At 30.5% G+C, this 23,004-nt stretch overlaps 1 protein-coding gene and 1 long non-coding RNA gene across 2 annotated transcripts; both read right to left on the bottom strand.

Moving 5' to 3' along the window:
• Positions 1–5,476: 5,476 nt before the first annotated feature.
• LOC107897022 (uncharacterized) lies at positions 5,477–6,501 on the bottom strand. Its single transcript, XR_001684005.2, has 2 exons — positions 6,182–6,501; positions 5,477–6,041 (listed from the first exon to the last, which is right to left on the bottom strand). It is a non-coding gene; the product is annotated as an uncharacterized lncRNA (long non-coding RNA).
• Positions 6,502–8,174: 1,673 nt separating this feature from the next.
• LOC107896045 (sigma factor binding protein 2, chloroplastic) lies at positions 8,175–8,863 on the bottom strand. The gene has a single exon (XM_016821198.2). The coding sequence runs from the start codon at positions 8,645–8,647 to the stop codon at positions 8,255–8,257; it is 393 nt and encodes a 130-aa protein (XP_016676687.1). The 5' UTR covers positions 8,648–8,863; the 3' UTR covers positions 8,175–8,254.
• Between the last annotated feature and the right edge of the window lie 14,141 nt (positions 8,864–23,004).

The following is a 23,004-nucleotide window of genomic DNA, read 5'->3' as shown; positions in this document are numbered from 1 at the left end:
TATGAATTTATATGTCAAATTGGTAGTTAAATAGTATGTATTATAGTAATGAATTGATTGAGTTGAGGATGGTTTTCAGTTGTGAATATTAAATTGGTATATATATATTGTATGAATTAAGGTTAAATATCATGTTGTTTTGGTATATATTTAAGTAAGTGAAATGGTTGTATTTGTTGTGCATGAATTGGGCATGAATTGGGATTGATTTGGTTGCCCTTTGTGTATGGAAATTGTACATTTTGCCTTGTGTAGGTACATTGAAGTTGGGGTGGCAAATTGGCCTTACAAATGGCCTATTTTTGTCTACACGGACAGAGAGACATGCGTGTGTCTCAGTCGTGTGCGACACACGGTCATAGTTTACAGTCGTGTGTCCCTTGATGACGCTTAGAAATCAAGTCAGTGAGTTACACGGCCTAGAAACACGAGCGTGTGGTCGGCCATGTGGAAGTTTACCCTCCAGTTTTCACACGGCTTGGCACATGGGCGTGTCCTCGGCCGTGTGATACAACTCAATATGTATGCTCTATTTCCACACGACTTGAGACTCTGGCGTGTCTAGAGTCATGTGAGGCACACGGCCTGTTCACATGGGCGTGTGACCCCTGTATGGTTAAAATTTTTCTAAGTTTCCAAAATTTTCATATGTTGTCGGTTTAGTCCCGAAGCACTTTTAAAGCATGTTTAAGGCTTCATAGGCCCTTATAAGGGACAATGTGTTTGTGATTAAATAGTATTTGAGTATGAATGCATAAATGTATGAGTTATGTATGTTAAATGATGTGTATTGATCGGTAATACCTCGTAACTCTACTCCGGCGACTGATACGGGTTAGGGGCGTTACAAGGATGAACTAACAACAATAGAAGAGGACAATTTGGGATTGGCAATAGACACACGAATGTGTGTGACTAGTGGCTCAACTATTGGAAGAGTGGATGAAACAAAACTAGATGCCCCTGATGACTAATAAGATAAAGAATCACTTCTTTTGGCAAAAGGAAAAACATGTTCCTAAAACTTTACATGTTGTGAAATAAAGACCTGTCCATGAGAGTCCATGCACTTGTACCTATGATGCATGGGGCTATATCCTAAAAAGGTGCAAGGTATACTTCGATGCTTCAATTTGTACCTGTTCAAAGTGTAGATATCAGGAAAAAAAAGGCTACCAAATACCCATAGAAACTCATAATTTGGAGTATGGTTGTATAGCTTCTCATGAGGGGAAATGTTGCCGAGAACCTTTGTAGGAAGCCTGTTAATAAGATACATGTCGAAACCTCTATTTTTTAAAAAAAAACGAGATTTTTGAAAAGACGGGAGTCGCCACCAACCTTTTTAGGTGTGATTGGATCACCTTATAAAATATTTTGGTCTACGAAATTATGAGAAAACAGGTTCGGGAGTCGGTTACGTACGAGGAAGGATCAGCACCCTCGCAACGCCCAAAGTTGGTACCAAATTGAATGATTTTGCCTTAATGTCAAAAGTTTGAAAGAATTTAGAAATAATATCTCTTTTAAAACCGTAATAATTTGAGTTAAAAAGAATGAAGATTCCTTCGCTTCAAAAGAATATAAATATCACATCCAGCATGATTAGACACGATATTCTTAAACTTTCGTAACTAAAATCATCTTGTGATTTTCAAAACTTATTTAGAAGGATATTTTAGGCATTTGACAAACGGGAAATCGCAACCCAGCATGTTAGGGCACTATTTCTCGAATTCCTAACTACCAAAAAACATTGCCTTATTTTTTAAATTCTTTTTGGATCGAATGAAATATAAAGTTTTTTAAAGTGATGATGCATTTAACATATTACAAAGGATCAATATTAAATAAATTATCCTACATGATACCTACTTTAACATTCCATGCAAATATAATATAAAAAAATGATGAATAATGACATAAATTACACAATATACGTTATCATTTTATGCATATATGATCATAGATAACATAAATATACATGCATTATCGTTACATGCAAAATACAACATAGAGCATAATGAATACAACAATATAAATTGCATAATATATATACAATAATACATCATGCAAATGTAACTTAAATCAACATAAATAATTAATTTTTATGCGAATATGTAAAAACAATAACATAAAATAACAAATAATCTATAAAAATTTAACCTACTAAAACAATACTAAAAATAAAAAAACAAAAATAAATAAGCAAATTATAAACATATAAAATATAAATCAAAAAAATAAAAATAAAGATATTTAAAAATATTTAGAATAATATAAGAATGATAAAGGAGAACTTTTTTTAAAAAAAATGATTAATATATATAAATCATATTATAGGATATAATAACTTAATATATTAAAAATAATGTGCTAAATATTAATATTACGAATATTTATTTAATAATAAAAATTTAAAAAAACATATGTAATTAATGAGTAATAAAATAATGTATATTTTATAATAAAATAAAAGTAATGTAAGGAATAATATATGGTAAAATATGTAACATATAATAAAAATTATAAACAAAATATATAATGATATAAACAATATGATAGATAATATATAAAATAATATATATATATAGTAAAATGTATGTAATATAATATATAATAATGTATAATAATATAATAAATAATATACAAAGATAAATACTATATATACTTTATATATATAACTAATGTTTATAAAAACATATAGTATTTAAAAATTAAATTGAATTTAGATAAAAAAAGGAGATTAAAATTTAATTTAATTAAAAAATAGGGTTAATTACAAATAAATGAAAAATTTTGGGCTTAATTGAAATGTGCGTTAAATTCAGAGGGACTCACTGAGCAGTTAGCCCTAATCCCAAAAAACGACGTCGTTCCCAGAATAGGCTTTAATAGCCATTAGGACTAGATTGAATTAATCGTGAAAGATTGGGGTTAATTTAAAATAAAAATAAAATGGAATTGTAAATTTAAAAAATGCGGAAGGATCGATCAAGTAATTTTCCCTTTAAACGAAAACACGCGGATCCTATCCGGGTCACGGGTTAACATGCGGATCCTGGGCTCTGAGACGACGTCGTTTTGAAGCTATTTGTTTTAAGTAAAACGACACCGTTTTCATAAGGCTATATAAGCCAAATTTCAACTTTAAAATCATTTCGAAATCTGATTTAAAAAAAAAACAAAGAAACCCTCTGAAGGAGGGTTGGGGAGGGGTTCTTGGAGTTCTATCGGGCCTCCGTCCAGAGGTTTGCACGCGCTCACGCGCCACCGTCAACGCCGCTACGTACGGCGGCTGGAAGCTGGAAAGCTTCCTCTATGCTCTTCGATAATCTGTTGATGTTTCTTTGTTTATATGTGTGTATCAACTGTTTGTATATTCCACTGAAAAAATCCTCCCTTACAAATTAAAAGAAAGGGGTTTTTATAACCCTCGATTACATTTTTAGGGAAAGAATCTTTTGATTTCTTTCCAAGTTTGCCTCTTTTGCTGCTGTGATTATTTCCTTCTTTTGCAGGTGACGACGAGATATCCGGCGACGATCATGTGCTGATGATGCGTATCTGCCGGTGGCGGATTGGCACGCCGATTACGGAGTAAAACGAGGTCGGAGTCACGGAGCTGATGGAGGGCCACTGGAACGGCGCGAGACGAAGAGGCGCGACGATTGGGTGTTTGCGGTGCGAAGTTTCTGGAAACCCTAAGGTTTCCAGATTCGATTTAGACACTGGGCCTTGCTAGTTTGGGTCTGGTTTGGGTATTTGGGGCTGTTGGGTTTTAGGTATTTGGGCTAAAGGTTTTGGGTGTAACCAGGTATAGGGTTAATGGGCATTCTGGTTTAGACCAATTAGGTTACAAGTGTAGCAAGTTTTGAGCTTTTCAGGCTTTGAGGCCTGTTTATTGTAAATAGACTGTAAATGAACTTTTGTTATTTCCTCTATTTTTATTTATTTCATGGGCTCGGGCAAATTTAGGCTGTTACAATACATAGCAATTAGAAATGCATCAGACCAAAATCTAAAAGGTAAAGAAGCTTGTGTGAGTAAAGTGAGGCCAAGTTCCATTATATGTCTATGCTTCCTCTCTACTTTTCCATTTGGAGACAATGAGTGATGAAATTTTAGACAATATTGAATGCCACAATCAGCCAAGTAAGAATAAAGACCTCGAAACTCTCTTTCTGAATCTGTTTGAACCGTAACAATAGAACTATTAAATTGATTTTATACAGGCTTTTAAAATAATTGAAATGCTTAGAAGGCCTTGGACTTTGCTCAGAGTAGTACAACCAATAATTCCTACTGTATACGTCAACAAAACGAGATATAATAAAGAAAACCATTGGAAGATTCATGTGCTGGACCCCAAAGATCAATTTCCACTAACTCAAACGGTTTGTGATACACAGTGTTTGATGAAGAAAAGTTTAATTTGTGAAATTTGCCATTGGCAGGCAACACAAAAAGAAGAACATTCTTTATTCTTATGAATACATTTATTACAAGAGGACATGACTACACTCTGGGCACCTTCAGTTGGATGATTGAAACATCAATGCCACAACCAGTATTCGGAAATAAGAGATTGATCTTCAAGATTACTGATGTAAGTATTATAGACTTTTTGAGTGGATGCCAAATGTAAATGAGACTTGCAAGTAGAAACAACTTCATAAGAGCATTCGTCAGTAAGAAATGTGTACAATCATCCATATTTTTCAAGACTTTGAAGAAGAACCTCACCAGTAGCCTCATCCTTAACAAAACAATGAGTGATGGAACTCGAAAAACACCAAATTATATTTAGCAAATCTATTGACATATAATAAATTCTTGGTGATATTAGAAACATGCAACAATTGATCCAAAATAAGCTACCGAGAAGTAGATTTAAAGAAAGGCGAACCAATATGTGAAATATTTAAAGAAACACCGTCACCTATGGTTATCATACCTGACCGGAGTAAGGTTAGAGGACATGAATGTAAGCAATGTCATTGGTCAAATGATGTGTAGCACCGGAGTTAGGAAAACAAGAGGAAACAAATCGTACAATGGCAGTCACTGAATCTGCTTGACCAAGCTTATTAGTAGGTCGGTGGTCTTAATTGCATTAATGGACAAATAAGACCCTTATACTTAGCTGCTAGTGGAAGAGATCATAGCATATATATAAGAACAATAAGTTTCAGGGTTAGCAGGTACATACGGACAATAACCCTTAAAAGAAAAGTTTGATTGATTTGTAGGCTCAGAAAAGGCACATGAGTTAACTCCGGCAACTAAAACAAGCCTAAGACTATAGGCTTGAGCTATCACCCCAGCAAAGTTTTGATCAAATAATGGAAGCATCGATCTACAAGATGTCCAAGTTTGCCACATTGCTGGCATTGCAATCGATTGTTGTATTGAACCCATCTTCTACCTGCATAACTACTCGAAGCATGAGGCATGCATTGTTGTACATAGCTAGAACCAGACAAGTAAGGAGTATTATTTGATGAACAATCAAAATTGTTCACAAAAAACTGAGCATCGTTGATTCTTAAAGGAACACGCAAAGAATCTCTTAGCCTTGATCCAACATCCATAAGATCAAAAATCACACTTTTAAGGTTATAAGGTTCCTTACATTAAGTTATAATAGCCACAAACGAATCATACTTAGATGGTAGACCGTTCAAGATTATGGCAATTTGCTCAACTTCAGTTGTGCCATTTTCACAAGCAGCTAGTGTGTCATATACTTCTTTGATTTTTGTGATATAATCACATATCAAGAGATCAACTCTCTTCCTGATATGCAACTGACAATAGAGATCAATGACTTTGGTGGTTGTACTGGTGGAAAAAAAGCTCACTAATGTACTCTAGATGAAATGAGAAGTCTCAGCACCAACCAATTTGGGCAAGATATGAGGACTGATGGTGGATAACAACCAAGAAGCAAAAGCGCAATCCTACTTCTTGTGCCTATGAAAATTGGGATTGAAATTTGCCTTTATTGTGGTGAACACGATGACTCGCCGTGGTGCAACCTAGATCACATCAAGAAAACCTTCCAGGCCTTTAGCATGAATTTACCATGAATCGTAAACAACACTTGTTGCTTTCATAGAAGAAAATTGTAATCATTAAGACAAACACTGATTTTCTTTTTCGTAAAAGACGAACTGACCTGAGTAACAACTAGAATTGATGGTGGATCCATAAAAATGAGTAATCATAGATCTACCGGCCGAAAAACAATAACTCTGATACCATGTAGAAATGTCAATGATCCGGCGATAGCTGCGAGGACGGTAACCAGAGATAACAGGCAAAACAGAAACAAAATAGAGAAACGAACCAATAACTAGAAAATTGAAAAAAGAAGCTCATTTGTGTATTGAACCAGATCATCCATTAAAATGTGCATAAACTCGATTTTATAAACTAAGCAAAGAGCTTAAGTAACTGATTTAACTGCTTAACTACTTTCTCAACAAATTAACTCCTCCAAACTATTTTCATACTATTCAACAGATGGTATATAAGTTTTATATCATCACTTAATGATGAATTGTTATTTCATTAATGAGAAAAATAAATAATGTCAAACACTTTTTTAATAAATATTTAAAAAATTAATTAAACATAATTAAAAATTAATCTTAATTTTCTTTTTTATAATTTTTTTTCTCCACTACTTTGTGTATTGATAAAGTTTTACAATTCACTAAATTCCAAAATCTCACTATTACTGCAAGACTAAAGTGAAAGGAATGGAAGATCTCACCCACAATCTCAAAGTAATGGCGAGTTGAAGTTGTTTGCTTTAACTTTGACATTCACACCATTCTATTTTTGGAATGGGATAGTTTTTGCTTATCTTAAGATGTGTTTGAAGATTTAGAAAATGAGATTAAGAGATGAAAAGTAAAATCACATGTGAATAGAACTTTGTTATTTTTGTGTCTATACATGGGAGGGAGAAGAAAAATTATAAAAAAAATAATTAGATTAACTTTTAATTATATTTACTTAATTTTTCAGTAACAATTTGTAGTTTAAGTGATGGTGTATAAAACTTATGCACTATCGGTGAATCAAATATAATCCCATTAAACTGTTACTATAGCCTTACAAATTTATATTTTTTATTGAAGAGAAATCTACTTACACTAATGTAAAATTAAAGTGATTTAACACCCTTCTGTAATTTTTTTTATACAATTAAAATTTTAACAATCTAACTGTTGAATTTATTAAGATATTTGTACTGTCATGTACATAAGTTTTTGAATCAATTGGATATTTCTATCATATCGGTCTAAAATATTATCTATATTAATATATATTTAAAGGTTGAAAGTTTTTTTTACATAAAACAAATAGTTAAAAAATTTTAATTTATGTCAAACTTGACATGCATGATCTACATGAATGGAGCATGAGAATAAATATGACGATTGAATTATTAAAATATTAATCATATAAAAAGTTACGGAAGAATGTAAAACCACTTTAGTTTTACATCAGTGTAAGTGAATCCCTCCCAATTTTTTTTTTCATACTGACTTATTTGCCCCACCAACTTTACAAAAAAATTCATTTTAGCCTTCCATTTATTTCTTTGTCTCTTTTATCCATTAAACTTGCATTATTTGTCAAATCACCCTGTAAATGGATGAAAAAAATTAACATTTGTTGACTATGCTGATGTGTTATCTAGTAAGCAATTAACTAATTTTTTAAAAATTAAAAATATTGATTTAAAAAATAATCATGGTTTGCCACTAAATCCTCGGCATAATTGGTAAAGATAGTTCCATCATTGCAATTATAATATGAGGTTTCCTTCCATCCACTCCACGTATATGCTTTTGTGCTGGTTTTGTTTAGTTCTTAACCCATTGTACATTGTACCATTTGAATTTTACATTGTAATTTGATTGGACATATATTTATACACTTTATGTCGATTTTGTCTATTTCTTAATCCGTTGTGCATTGTACTAATTAGATTTTACATTTTAATTTGCTGGAATGTACATTTCAACTTGTCCTGTACATATAATTATCGAATGCTGCCACCATTCAATTAATTAAAAATAAATGTAAAAAGTTGATCATAAAAGAAACTCTCAAATAAATTAATATGAATGAATAAGTGCATGCCAATATGTATGTATTCAATAAATTATAGACTAAGAGCCTATATTATATTAGAATTAAGTACAATATACATATAGATATTTAAAAAAAAAATTTAAGTTGATCCAAAGCTTCTGAAAGTGTCGAGCTGAGAAGGATCATGAAACAAATTAGATGTAAACATCCCCCAGAAACTCCCCTCATCGTATGATTCAAACATAGATTGGTGATTGGTATTTGCTAAAGGCAATTCAAGAACACGTTCAACCCCCGTTGAATCGGAATAGGCAGGAGAATGATCAGAAACGTTGTCGTCATTGTCCATGAAGCGGACGGCGGCATTAGAGTCTTTCCCGGTGAGTTCTTGCACTAAAGCTCGGAATTGTGAGGCACATGTCTTGACCTTCATGGGACTTGAAATATAAACCACTTTAATAACTTTCTTACAATCTCTCCTCTTAAACTGCTTCTTCTTGTTTTTCATTTGGTGAACGCCTAGTACATCCATCCGGGAAAGAAAGTATAGTTTCTAGAGAGAAAGTGAACAAGATATGCTGGTTGAACTGCGAAACAATATAAGCACTTTTTAGGGTTTATATAACCATTCAAAAATTGGGGTTTTTTGTGTTGGTGTGAAAGGTGGTTTCCAGGAAGGAGATAAAGATAAAAAGGAAGTTTTGACAAACGAAGGTTACAAGAAAGAAAGGATTGGAAATTTAGTATTAAATTAACATTAAAACACAAGGGTTAGCTAAGCTTTGAAAGGGACAATGGTTTAGCTTTTTTACATCTTCTAAATAAGTTTTTAAATTTCATTTTATGTCTACATAAATTAATTTTCTCCGTATTATGTAATAGGTCTATTAAAAGATAAATGTTAATTATCACCTCACTTATTTAGATAATAATAAAGTTTAATATTTTAGTTTTTTGATTGATTGTAAGTAAAAGAAGAAAAAGATAAAAACACGTGCGCAGACTCTTGTGACTCGGAAAAATTGGACTTTTGGTTGGAAATTAAGGAAAAAAATCTTAATGTGGTTAACAAGCATTGGTACGGCAAAAGTTTTGGGTTTCTTTTAGTGTGGCTGCTGTCTCAGCATTGTTTTATCTTAAATTTCCCAAATTTTATCTTCCCTTTTCTAGAACTTCTATGTTTGTCGACATCTTATCATTTCCTATATTTTCTTTTTATATTATTAGAACTTTGGGTAATTTCTATTTCATTTAAAATTTTGTATACTAAATTTACTTTTACTAATAAATCGTTATTATTGAAAGGATTTTACTTTTGACTAAAATATGATTAGCTTTAAACCGACACTTGTTATTAAACCTAAAAATAATAGTAAATTTACTCATTAATAATTAATGGAACAAACAAATTAAAATTTTGAACTTTTTACTCTTTTTTATAATGTATAAAAATTATTTTATTATTTTTAATAAAAATTTTAAAAAATAGTTATAATACAATATAGAGACTTTTACGATGCTTTTACGAGAATTTAACTCATTAAATTGTGAAAGTGCAATGAATGAGAAATTTAAAATATAATTATAATTGCCTATTTTTTACGAGTGCAATTATATCACAAATAAATTTTGCAATTGTCGCATGAAAATAAAGGATTTGGGGGTGGAACTTGAAATGGGCAACGGAGGATTGGGTAGCACTTATTTTTTGCATTAAAAAATCATCAATTTTTCATTACGAAAGAGGAAGTTATAAGAGGTCTTGTAGCTTCGAAGGGAGATTGAGAATCCAATCCTCCGAACAAGTCCCGTACATGAGTACTTAGCAATCCAATCACAAGCCCTATTACTTTCCCTAAGAGAAAAAAAAAATGAGTAGCTACAATTAGAAGGAATGAGGGAGTTCATCAAATATGAAAGCAACTTTCGAATGAGTGTCCTTATACCTAGCAATGCATCAATGCATGATTTATTATCGAATTCAAGGATGGTATTATGTCAATTGTGAAGGCGAATTAGGGTGAGTTTGAATGAGCAGTGCGTCTACCTGCGGTTAGTGTAAAAACAACGGTGGTGGTGAGATTAAATACTGTAGCGATACTGTAGCGTGAGACAAAAATAAGCTAAACGCACCGGACCGCCGCCCCGAACCCACCCTTAGTCGAGAACCTAGCCTTAGAGAAAAGGCTTAAGTCGTAAGTTCCGGTGAAACAACCACTTGTTTGTTGGCTCCCGAAACTATCAAGCCTTGACTGTCTCTAACAATAATAACAATGCTTGCTTTGTGGGATGAGCAATTAAAAGCTGCATCGCTGTTGAGTTTGAGTGATCTTATTGGTGGAGGAGTGCAAGAAATTTTGCTATTAGTTGTTGAATTCATGGTTGAGGTCGAAAAGGGAGATATGATTGAGTTTTGTGACGAACCCATGATACCTGACTGAATAAGTCATTGTAAAATAATATTATTTAAATAGAAAACACTCTTTTAATCCAATTAAGAGAGGGGTGGGTGGCATACCCTAGTTAACAAATAGTAGAGTTATCACCCTTTCATGTACATAAGAGGTATTGAGTCTCTCATGTATTGAGTCCAATTATATATGCTTCATGGATCTTTTGACCCAACACTTTATAATATAATCCATCCCAATACTTGTTTCTATTTCCAAAATAAATGTTATTTATTAAATTAACTAAATTAATTTCTCAATTAAATAATTTTCTCAACCCAATTTTAATTTCATTAAAGTCATGACAACTTTACCATAAAAAATCTTTGAGAAAATATACTTAATTTCCTTATTCAACAGATTCATAATGACTAATTAATTTAATTCCATTTTTAACTTCAATTATTTAATTATAATTAATTAAATAATAATTTAAAAACATTAAATCAATTCTCAAGTCATTTTTATATTTAACGAGAAAACACATTTATTTGTAGATGTGACTCATTTCTTTTACTTATCATTTCCATTCATTTCTATCCATTTGGTTCTATATGAAATTCATTTTTTGGTTTCTACGAGCTATCGTAGAAACCGATTGGACATGTATAAATAGAATGAACATAGAAATGAAAAGCAAAGAAGCCATTAAAATAAAGCTTAAAAAATATAAAAGTTTGGATTTTTATGCAAGAAAATTTAAACAACATGAAACTAAAAGAATTCAACAAGAAAATCAAAAGCAATAAACATAAAAGTAACAAACTTTAACTGATTTAAAAGTAAAAGAAACTGAAATACATTAAACTAAAGCTAGAAATATCTTACAACCAAGGTAACTATGAACATTAAGAATAAGAAGTTAATGCAGAAAAATAAACTCTAAAACCAAGAAAAAGGAAGGGAAAATTTAAACTTTAGAAAAAGTGTAAAAAAAAACTAAGAGAAAATCTAGAGAAAACTAAGGCTAAAACTAAGATAATGTGTGTCTCTCTCCTCCTCAGCCAAATTTGGTTGTTTTAGGCTTGGTGGATTGGGTGAGTAAAGACTACCCTTTTTGTCCAATTTTATTCCCCTCGTAATGTCAATATCGTGATACTCAGAAGAGGCTATCACAACACCTCAAGCGATAAAATGGAAATAAAGAATAAAAAGAAAAGTGAATAAAAAAAATTGATTAAATGGAGTGAATTTTAAAATAAAGTTGAAATATTTAAAGAAACTTCTATAAGTCAAGTTATAGACCATTTAGCAATTTCTTTAATCCATATGTAATGGGAACGGTATACATTATCTGTCTTAGTTTATACTATTGAATCAAACTTCAATGACAAACAAATTATTTTATTTTTCTAATATCGTATAGTCTTACGTTAAAACATGTAGTATCTTTTTGAGTTGATTGTAATATCATCAATGACGTAACCTAATGTAATAATAATTAATGTTGTTACTAATGTAAGTGCTAAAAAATCATTTATATTAAACTCTATATGATAGTCTAAGTTCAAGTCACGTGATTTGTGTTTGTTGTTTGTATTTTGTATTAGTATTGTAATTCAAAAAAAATATTTATATTTTTATTTAAGAATTAAAAGGATTATAGATAATGTTAATTATTGTATCAAAACCATAATAAAAAATTATGAATATGACTTTTGGTGATTAATGATTATTATTTGCTAATTAAAGATAAAATAAAGTTATAGGAAAGGAAGTGAGTTAAGGAAATTACGTAGACAAGCTTCTAGGTTTTGGTGGCCATTTATTTTGAATGGAAAAAACAACCGACGTTCTTGTCGTGATGTAAAAGACTAATTATATCCATTTTTGTGCCATTCACAATGAAGCAATGTCAATTTTTTAAAAATAAATGTTTTGTTCAATCATCGTATTTGGATTTACTATATCTCAAACAATAGAACATGTTTTGTGGGTTTATAAATTGAGTCAATAACTATTAAAAGCCAATATTTATTCTTCCAACCTAGAAGTAACTCTAATATACTTTCATTTTGCTTCTGGTTTAAGGAAGGTTAAAGCACATTTGATTCACGAAATCAAAAAGATAATTGGTGGTAATACTATATTTCGAAATCACTTTCTTATGTCAAAATTTGACAATACACTCAAACCACCTATTTTTTTAGGTAATTTTATATTACCTTAATAATATATCATCTATGATAATTTTACTCCATTTGTAATCATTTTAGTACATTTTTGTTAAACCAAAAAGGAAAAAATAATAGGCTGTAATGAATCAAACTCACTAATTTCTCTCAACTAATATTATTTTCCCTCGGCTTGAACTAGTTTAGCAATTCCATCGGTTTCTCCATTATTTTCTCTCGGAATGTGTTGAATGTCCTAATGTCTAATTTTAGATAAAAGTTGGTGAATTCTCCTTATCAAAGTTGATCTTGAATAACTTGAACTGTCTCCATGCTATTAGTTTGGATTATCACAAAATCATAGCTCCTCTTCAAAAGAAGCATTAATCCATTTAAGGTGCTCCATAACTTGGCCTCCATAACAGAAAAAAAAATCCCAAATACCTATTGTACACTAGGATCCATCTTTCTTTTTGATCCCGCAGCATTCCCCCAACTACAACGAAACCTATATCCTCTTTGGCTACATCATTTGAACTTAAGCAAATTCAATTATTGTCTAAGGACGTTAGTGGTGGTGATATTCGTGAGGCCTTCTTTGTTGCCTTATTATTAGAAAGAGCATATTGTTTAGCCCAACTATAGGAGACTTTAATAATTTCATTGGCACTCCACGAAATACCCTGAAATAAAAGAAGATTACATTTTTTCCATATACGCCACACAGTAAGACCAAAGAAACACTGCCGATCAAAATCTCTTAATCGTATCTGATGGAGATTTTGAAGGTTTTTTACAAACCACTCATGAAGATCTCCTGAGAAAAATATAGACATCTTATCATCAAGAACAACAAGCTTCCAGATATTTCTATTTGCTAGACAGTCTCTTACAGCGTGCATCACATCTTTGAGCTCGTAATGACAGAACCCACAAGAATTATTGGTACAAATACACCTCCTCATTATTTCTACATTAGTAAGCATACGCTGTTAGAGTACAAGCCAAATGAAATATTTAACCCTTTGAGGACCTTGACATTTCCACAAAATCTACCAAATTATCTCTTTTGTGTTCCATAACCCACCTCTTATCTCCCATAAGCATTTTTGAGTGTGAAGGAACCTGTTGTAGATCCTCCCCAAATGACTCTATCCGAACTAGCTGTTGAATACAGTTGGGGACCCCCACAATCCTCCAAATGATCTCGTCTGGGAGCCAAAGTCTGAATATATCAAGATTTCAGTGTCTTTCATCCGTAACCATGTCGCTAAGTGGGTAATCCGTTACCAAGTTAGAATGAAATGGAATAAAATTACTAAAATGACCAACAATAGGAATCCAATGGTCCTTTTAGCAGTTAATACTATTGCCATCTCCCACCAACCAAATTAAAATTTCTCAAATTAGAGGCCATACCTTTGACAGGCTTTTCCAAAGGAAAGAACAGCTACTTTGATTCAAGGTTTCTGGTATACTATTATGGATCCTATATTTTGACTTGAAGACATGAACCCAAAGAGCTTCTAGCTCTAAAACAATTTGAAACATGATTTTCATCATGAAGACGGTGTTATGATCCTGAACGTGTCTTAATTCCAAACCACCATTAGGTCATGGCTGACAAACATACTCCCAGCAAACCAGCTTCATTGGGCACTCTCCAATTACTTGTAAATGTCATTTTCTTTATTTATCTTGCTATTCTTTATCACGTCTAAATTGATCTAAAAAGTTTGTACAGATCCAATCAGCTCATCAATACACATTGTATTAATGTTCTGTGCTACTTCGATTGTTATCACTTTGATACTAAACCTTTCTGAAAAATATCTAAGAAGTTTTCTTACTAGTTTAGAATTCAAATACTCATTTATAAAGGTAAAAGTCTAATTGGACAAATAACAAAGTTTGGCATAGAACTCGCCAATTGTCTTATTCTCCTACATCCTCAAGGTTTCAAATTTTGTAGTGAGCATTTGAACCTTTAATTACTTCACCATATTGGTACCTTCATGTGCTATTTCAAGGATATCCTAGGTCTCTTTGGCAATAGTACACTTAAAAATCCTCTTGAATTCTTAGGCATCTACTCTATAAAAAATGAATAGAGAGATTTGAAATTAGCATTAACAAGTTTATCCTCTTCAATGATCTAGGTGAACTTAGATTTAAGTGTCTTGACATCAAACGCTATAGTGAATAAGCACTCCTAACTAGTAAGAACATATATTTAGGCCTTTCCATTTATAAACTTGATGAGAGTCATCATTTGAGCATTCCGATAGGCATAGTTTTCACCATTGAGCATGGAGAGATGAGAGACTAATGAACCTCCCATTGCAAGCCAATATCAATACGAGAAAATCCACTAGATATGTCAAGTGTTAGGCTCTAATACCAAATGAAAGAACTTAGAACAATATTTTCAAACAAAACTGAGTAGTGCTAATTGCTTTAGGCATTGATGAAGAACAAATAAGAACATAATGATATGTTTATGCAATTCAATTTCCTTACATCTGTTGGGCATTGCCCAAAGAGATAACCCACTATGTTAACACTTCTTACAAAAAGTGATCACAAGCTCTAAAACTCACCAGATTAGCAACCTCAGTTTTGCTCTTAAGATTTATATTACTCTCTTATATGTTATCCTCTTGAAAACTTAGGTTAAAAACCAAGTAATTCACTTATTTTCACACTCTGTGCACTCACAACAACAAGTTTCTCACCAAACAGATAAGTTCTTAAAATTCTTCGCAGAAAACCTATATAAACCTTAAGTGTTTAAACTACTTTCAATTTGTTAACATGCTAAATCAAATAGAATCAATCTTCCCAACAAAATAGCAAGATAATAAGCTCAGTGAATATTTTCAATATGTCCAAGATAAGTCTTCAAGATATGTTTCTAAGTTTACCCAATTCGATCCAATCTCCTCAAAATAGGGAAGTCGATTTGCTTGATCCATTCCAAAGCGATTGTAACAGCCCATTTTTAAGTCAAATCGAAATAGTGGTTTCAAGACCACAAATCTGAAGTTAAAATATTTATTTTATTATTTTAATAAGGTTTACAGCATGATATAATTATTATTTGAAAGTTTCGTAAAGAAATTTTACAGTTTAAATGCTTAATTCAGTAAAAAGGACTAAATCGCGTAAAGCGTAAAACTTGTGTTCTATTAGCTAAAAGTGTCAAATAGCTATAGAACATTAAATTAAAAGTCCTTAAGTGATAAATAGGCCAATTGTGGTTAGCGGATGATGATAGCATGGAAAATGGTGTAGTTTTAAATATTTTTAAAGGTTAAATTAGTAAATTGGTAATTAAAGTTAAAATCAATAAAACAAAAATCAAAATTTTCTTTCCATTCAGCAAATTTAGAAATAAAAACAGCCATTTTTAGGGCTAGACATTCGGCCAAGCTTCCTTTGTCAATTAAGGTACAGTTTTGATTCGATTTTTAATAATTTCTACGTTTTTGAGCTCGTTGTAGCTTAATCTAACTAGGCCGTGCCTTCGTTTTCAAAACTGCTATAGATTTTGAATGATGCCATTGTTGAATGCTTGGTTTTTTAAATGTTTAATGATAGATTATGAAGGTTTAATGATAGATATACAAGTTTTGTTAAGTGATTTTTGACAAAAATGTCAATTAGGGATTAAATTGTGAAATTGTAAAATGTTGTGGTTAAAAGTGTGAAATAAATTAAAATATGGGTTGCTGTTAAGTTGAATTAAATTCGGCTACCATGGCTATTGGCTTAATTGTGCAATTTTTTATTTTTTTATATGTTAATGACTAAATTACAAAGTATTCAAAAGTTTAGGGGTAAAATATAAATTAGCCAAAATGAATGTTTTAAACTAAATTAAATTGAATGAAAGTTTGAATGAGTTAATTTGATATTATATAGATCAAGATAAACAAATATCGGAACTAGATCGGGAAAAAATAAAAGTCGGCGAATAGACGATAGTTTTCATCCGAACAACTCAAGGTAAGTTTGTATAATTAGAATCAAACTTTTATATACTTGTGGTTATTGAAATGAATGTGTAAAATGAAAATAATTGAAGTATAATGCCTTATTGATATAATGTATTTGTCATTGAGCCTCGTTTGAACTGTATGGATTCATTGGATACGAGTGACATGTTATTGGGATTACCGTTTTGGTCAAGCTCCTGCATTTGTTGCGGACTCACCGCAGCTCACATGAGCTTATCGATATATCAGCTCGTAAGAGCTTATTGTTTTCAGCTCGAAAAAGCTTACCGTTTCAGCTCGTACGAGCTCACTGTTCAACTCAAAAAAGCTTACCGTTTTAGATCAATAGAGCTTACCGTTACAGCTCAATAGAGCTTACTGTTCATCAACTTAGGAGGAGCTTACCGAATATGGCTCGAAAGAGCATATATGATGATAAATTGATGAATTATTGACATTGTTCACTCGATTATCCTTTGAAGTTCTAATAGGTTCGACGGGCCTAAATATTGCTATACGGAGGAGTTACGATTTATAAATGTTATTAATGATATACATGATATATGAATTTGGAATGATGATAAGCACTGTATTAATGGATGATTTCATGTACTTTTACAATGACTAACATGTGATGAATACTTGTGATTAGGTGTTTATAAATTGAATTGGTTGCACTTTTAGTATTGCTTTGTTTATGTATAAATGATAAGTTTAATTCTGAATTATACAGGCTTACAAGCTATAAAGCTTACTCTGTTTCTTTTTCTATGTTTTATAGAGGTTCATTAGCTCGTTCGTTTCGGATAGGTCGGAGTTGCGATTGGTACATTTGAACTTTTGGACTTATGTAAATATAACATGTATAGGCTAGTTAAAAAGATGATAGTTATGTTAATTGATATCATGATTTTGGTATGTTTTGTGTACAAGATAAGCCATGTGATTTGGCTTATTTTGGTATCATATTTTGATTGTGTATATATGTGTTAAATGATGGTTATTTTGGCTGCCAATTGAGTTGTAAAAATATAGTCATTTATGTTTGTGAATGCTTGTGTTTATAGGGTGGCAAAATGGCTTTACAAATGACCTATTTTTGTCCACACGGGCAGAGACACGAGCGTGTGTCTTAGCCATGTGCGACACATGGTCATGCTGCACAGCCGTGTGTCCCTTGGAATACCCTTCGAAATTAAGTCAGTATACGCTATAGGTTTGGCACGGCTTAGACACACAGGCATGTCTACTGGTCGTGTGTGGGGCATGGGCTGGCACATGGGTGTGTGGCCAACCATGTGACCCAAGTCAGTAACCTCTCTAGTTTTCCCACTGCCATGTCCTCGACCGAATGGTGCAAGTCTGTATGTATGCCCTATTTTCACACGGTCTAAGACACGGGCGTGTCTACTAGCCATGTGAGGCACACGGCCTATTTACACGGGCATGTGATACTTGAAATGTTGAATTTTTTTTCTAAGTTTCCGAAAGTTTAATATGTTATTGATTTAGTCCCAAATACATGATTTAAGCTTTGTATGCTCGATATAAGTACATATTGAACGTGAATGAATGTTATTGACTGAAATAAGATATTTTTGGATAAATGATTGTTCTGAATTGAGTTATAAGTCCGGTAATGCCTCTTAACCTATTCCGGCAACGGTTACGGGTTAGGGGTATTACAACGATCTCCAAGATATATTCCTATAATAGTTTTAGATGTCATGGATGATTCTACATACATGCAAAGTATCAACAAAGATCACATCCAATGGATTTTGTTGCCAAAATTTACTAGCACCACCATATATGGTAAGTTATGAGGTTTGAGCAATGTCAAACACCAGTGGACATTGCTCTCAAGCACTCCTCATAAACTACCTCGACAACTTGGGTTTTTATAAGAAAAAACATGGGTTTTACAAGGCAAAACAATTTCATCTCTTTAATTTCCTCTATTTTTTAGAATTAATCTTAGTTTTTTTATACTAAAAAGGGAAAAAGCTAGGTTTTGCATGAAAAATCTTGAGTTTTTTTTTTTCTAGGAATTGAGTTACATTAAAAAATTGGATTTCATTTTTGCAATTGAATAACTCAAATCTCAGTAAAAACTCAATTTTCTTTTAAAATAATATTAATTCTAAAAAAAGAAATGAGTGATCAAAATGAAAGTTTACTAAAATTGTGTGACTAAAATAAATATAAAATAACATTATGTAACCCCAAATTAATGTTAGGTGACCAAAATAAAAATGATTGTTAACGACTAAATGTAATTTTTTTTTATGCCCAAAATAAAAATCTTATGAAAATGGGATAATAGTTTACTTTTGCCTCAACGTAAATATTTGTAGTGAAATTCAAATTTAGACTTTTTCAATAAAAGAAACTGAATTAGGTTATGAGCAGATTTGTATAATAGTAATTCTCCATATTGTCCTTAAAAGTCAAAAGAAATTATTAAATAAAACACTAAAAAAATCATATCAAGTACGTGGGTGATTTGGATAATAAGAACAGTCGTTTAGATAACATATGATGACGTAAGCAAGGACGTATTTAGGCATTTTCGTGTTGACTGAAATGCCCTTCTCCTTCGAGAGAGAATGCGGCAATTGCGGGGACGGTCTTTCCTCTACAGTGTTATGTCGTACACTTTCAAACGGTCGAGTAGACCGGAGACCTTCAAAAGTAACGTTGTACTTAAGTTTGTTTAAGGAGTAGGTTGAATTTTTTTTTACTTTCTCTACCATTATTTAATTCTAGAATTAGAAGTAATACTTCTTTTATATAATTTATTTTATTAAAAAAATATATTTTAATTTTTTTCTATGTTTTAGATTAAATTTTACAATAAGTTTTAGTACTTTTCGAAATTTAATTTTTATAATTTTATTTCAGGAATTTAATTTTTTATATTTTTTAAATTTTAAAAATTAAATCAATATATTAACATTATTAAATTTAAGATTTAATAAAAATAAAAAAAATTTATATTTTTATTAAGGTTTCCCATTAAAATGAAAATTTTTAATTCTATTTTTTTATAATTTATAAAATTTTAAATTAATATATGATAAAATTATACTTTTAGTTCTTTAAAAATGAAAAAAATTTTATTTAATTCTTTAAAAATTATAAAAATGTCAATTATTAAAATGGAGAATTTTCAATTTTACTATCTTAAAAGAATATAACTTAATTTCGACCACTCTAAAAAAATTTCTTAAATTAGCCCTGACTATATTAATATTGTTTTGTGTCGTATGTTATGATATCAAATTAAAATATTAGCACCTAAGTACGGTGTTTCAATAAAAAAGTTTTGAATAGTTTTACAATATCTATAACTTATATATAAATGCAACTTGCCGATTGAATCTTAATTCGATTAGTATGAGTATTATTGTCAATACAGAAGACGTGGATCTGGATGCGTTGAAGTGTATTATTCTCTTATTTATGAGTTAATGAGAGGTTATTTGTAGTTTTAGAGTTTATGTAAAAATAAATAAAAATTCTTAAGGTATGAGCTTCTCTTTCTTCCTTCCTTTAAAGAATGATCAAATATCATTTTTGGTCCATCTACTATAACTACAATTACAATTTAATCTTTATGCTTGAATTTACACAATTCCTTCCTATTTTTTTATAATCTTTAGTCCAAATTATTTATATATATAAAATCTATAGCAAGGTTTTGTAGCAAAAAGGCAATAATCATATGTAGCATAATTAGAATTCTGAAAAGTGGAATAATTTTTAGATCAACACGTCAGCATTTTAACTTTAAAAATTTTGTGAGTCCCATTATTTTAATTAATATTTGTTTAAAATGGGATGTTCATATTAATTGAATAAAAAAAAGTAAATTACATTTCAATAATATTAAACTGTGGCATCTAATTAATATAAATTAAGGGACTCAATTAAATTAACTAAAACTTACAATGTTGAATTAAATAAATTCTGCAAAAGCAACTTAGTTGTCTATATTTTGAATCCAATTCAAACAATAAAAAAAAAAGTAGGTTTATATGTTAATAATTTAACAACTCAATTGAGGAAATATAAATTAAGGAACACAATTTAATTAATGTTGTAATCTAAATTTAAATATAAAATATCAAGGATGAGTTTGGATGGGCGGTAAGTTATGGTGCGGTGCGTTTAATTTACATTTTATCTCACGCTACAGTATTGTTACAGTATCTAATTTTACTGCCACCGTTGTTTTTACACTAACTGCAGATAAACGCACCGTCCATCCAGACCTATCCTAAATTTTATATTTTTTTCATTTATACAAATTAAGTATTATATTTAATATTTATGATCAGGATTTTGTAACAACTTTTTGATAGATAAATATAAAACATTGAAGTTGATAAATATAACTTAACCCATGTATCGCACAAGATAAAAAAAATAGTAGTTAATATTGTTGACTACCCTAATTAAATTTTTTACATGGATTTAAAAGATCGATATTATCAAAACAATTCATTTTGGCATGATAGGTTAGAATATGTTTTTTTTTAAACCCACCTTAACTACCAAAATTATTAACGATGCTAATTATATGGACTTACAAATGATATGATTTTTTTTTCTCCTTTTTTAGTAATTATAAGATACTAGTAAAATTGTAATATTGATTTCTCTACATATTCACAATAAATATTTATTCTTTATATTTTAATTTGACATAATTTGATTGTTTTCTTTTATAATTGTCGAAACCATTTTTAAAGAGTTTTGAAAAAAATGGGGATCGATTTTTTAAAAAACGAATTATGGAGTCGCCACCAATCTTTTTTAGTTTAGGTGTGATCGGATCACCTTGAGGTTGATCATTTTAATAAAACATTTGATTTATTAAAATAATAATTTTAGGTCTACAAAAATTGAGAAAAAGGGTTCGAGAGTCGGTTACGCACAAGGAAGGGTTAGCACCCTCGTAGCGACCAAAATTGGTACCAATTGATTATTTAATGTCCTATCATTGAAAACTTAAAGAAAAATTGCCAAAATACGATTCCTTTAAAAATGTGTGATCACTCGAATTGGATTTCAAAATTCACTCGTTTCAAAGAAATAAAATACCACATCTAGCACGTTAGGACATGATATTTTAAGCCTCCCAAAAGTTGAGATCACTTTATGATTTCCAAAACGCCACGAAAAGGGTATTCCATTATTTGGTCCAACGAAAAAACAAAACCCAGCCCGTTAGGGCACGATTTCTCGAATTTCTAAACATAGAACATTGCCTTTATTTTAAAATTTAGAAAAACATAAATGAAATTTTAAAGGAATATTTGACTATTTTGGGCAAGGGAAAATTGAAGCCCAATACGTTAGGACACGATTTTCCAAATTTCTAAAACGCCAAACATTGCCTTTGTTTTAGAAGTTTTTTACAATTGATAGTTACAAAAAACGAATTTAAAGACAACATGATATGCAAGACAACACAAGAACTAGGAATCAATGATATAGACAATTTAAAGACTATTAAATATATACAAAGAAATAACCGAAGCAGAAATTCGAAATAACTTATATGCATATAAAAACTAACAATATATGAATAACTATTAAAATATATATATTACGTAAGGAAAAAAAACATAGACAAGTTAATTTAACTAAACATGTATATATGAAAATGGAAAAAACATAAAAAAGTGCAAATGATATATACCAAGATGCTAAAATATTTTAAATTAATAAAATGTACAATGATCCTTTAAAGAGAATCGAATTATACATAAATAAATTTAAATATATATATATATATAAATTTAAAAGAGAATATTTACATAACAGATTTGAAAAGAAAATATATATATATTAAATAGATTTAAAAGTAACTATAAAAATAAAATAGAATTAACGATGTATATTAAATAAAACTAATTTCATCATAATTATATATGTACAATAATAATATATAAAACTATTTTAATTAAATATTATACAAGAATTTAGAATAATACTACATAAAATAGAATTTTAAAATTATACTTTGCAATTGAAACAAATAAATAAATAAAAATAATAATAATAATAATCATATTAAAGTAATCCAAAACGTATGTTTAAATAAATTTTTTAAAAGTTGAATGCTAAATAAATTAAAGAAATAATGAATTATACATATAATAAAAAAATAAAAAATAAAAGGGACAATTAATAAATAAAATAAGCGATTGAAACCAAAATCAGGATCCAAATGTAGCGCGCGTAAATTCGCAAGGACTGAAAAAGCAAATAAACCATGCCCCAAAACACTTCACCCAGGCACGGGCCAAATTAAAA

Source organism: Gossypium hirsutum, chromosome A05 (assembly GCF_007990345.1).
Source record: "Gossypium hirsutum isolate 1008001.06 chromosome A05, Gossypium_hirsutum_v2.1, whole genome shotgun sequence".
NCBI lineage: Eukaryota > Viridiplantae > Streptophyta > Magnoliopsida > Malvales > Malvaceae > Gossypium > Gossypium hirsutum.
This window is presented reverse-complemented; position numbering and strand designations above follow the sequence as displayed.

What these genes read in the sequence shown, in the direction of transcription:
- LOC107896045 (XM_016821198.2), bottom strand. Translation starts at nt 8,647, where the DNA reads ATGGATGTACTAGGCGTTCACCAAATGAAAAACAAGAAGAAGCAGTTT.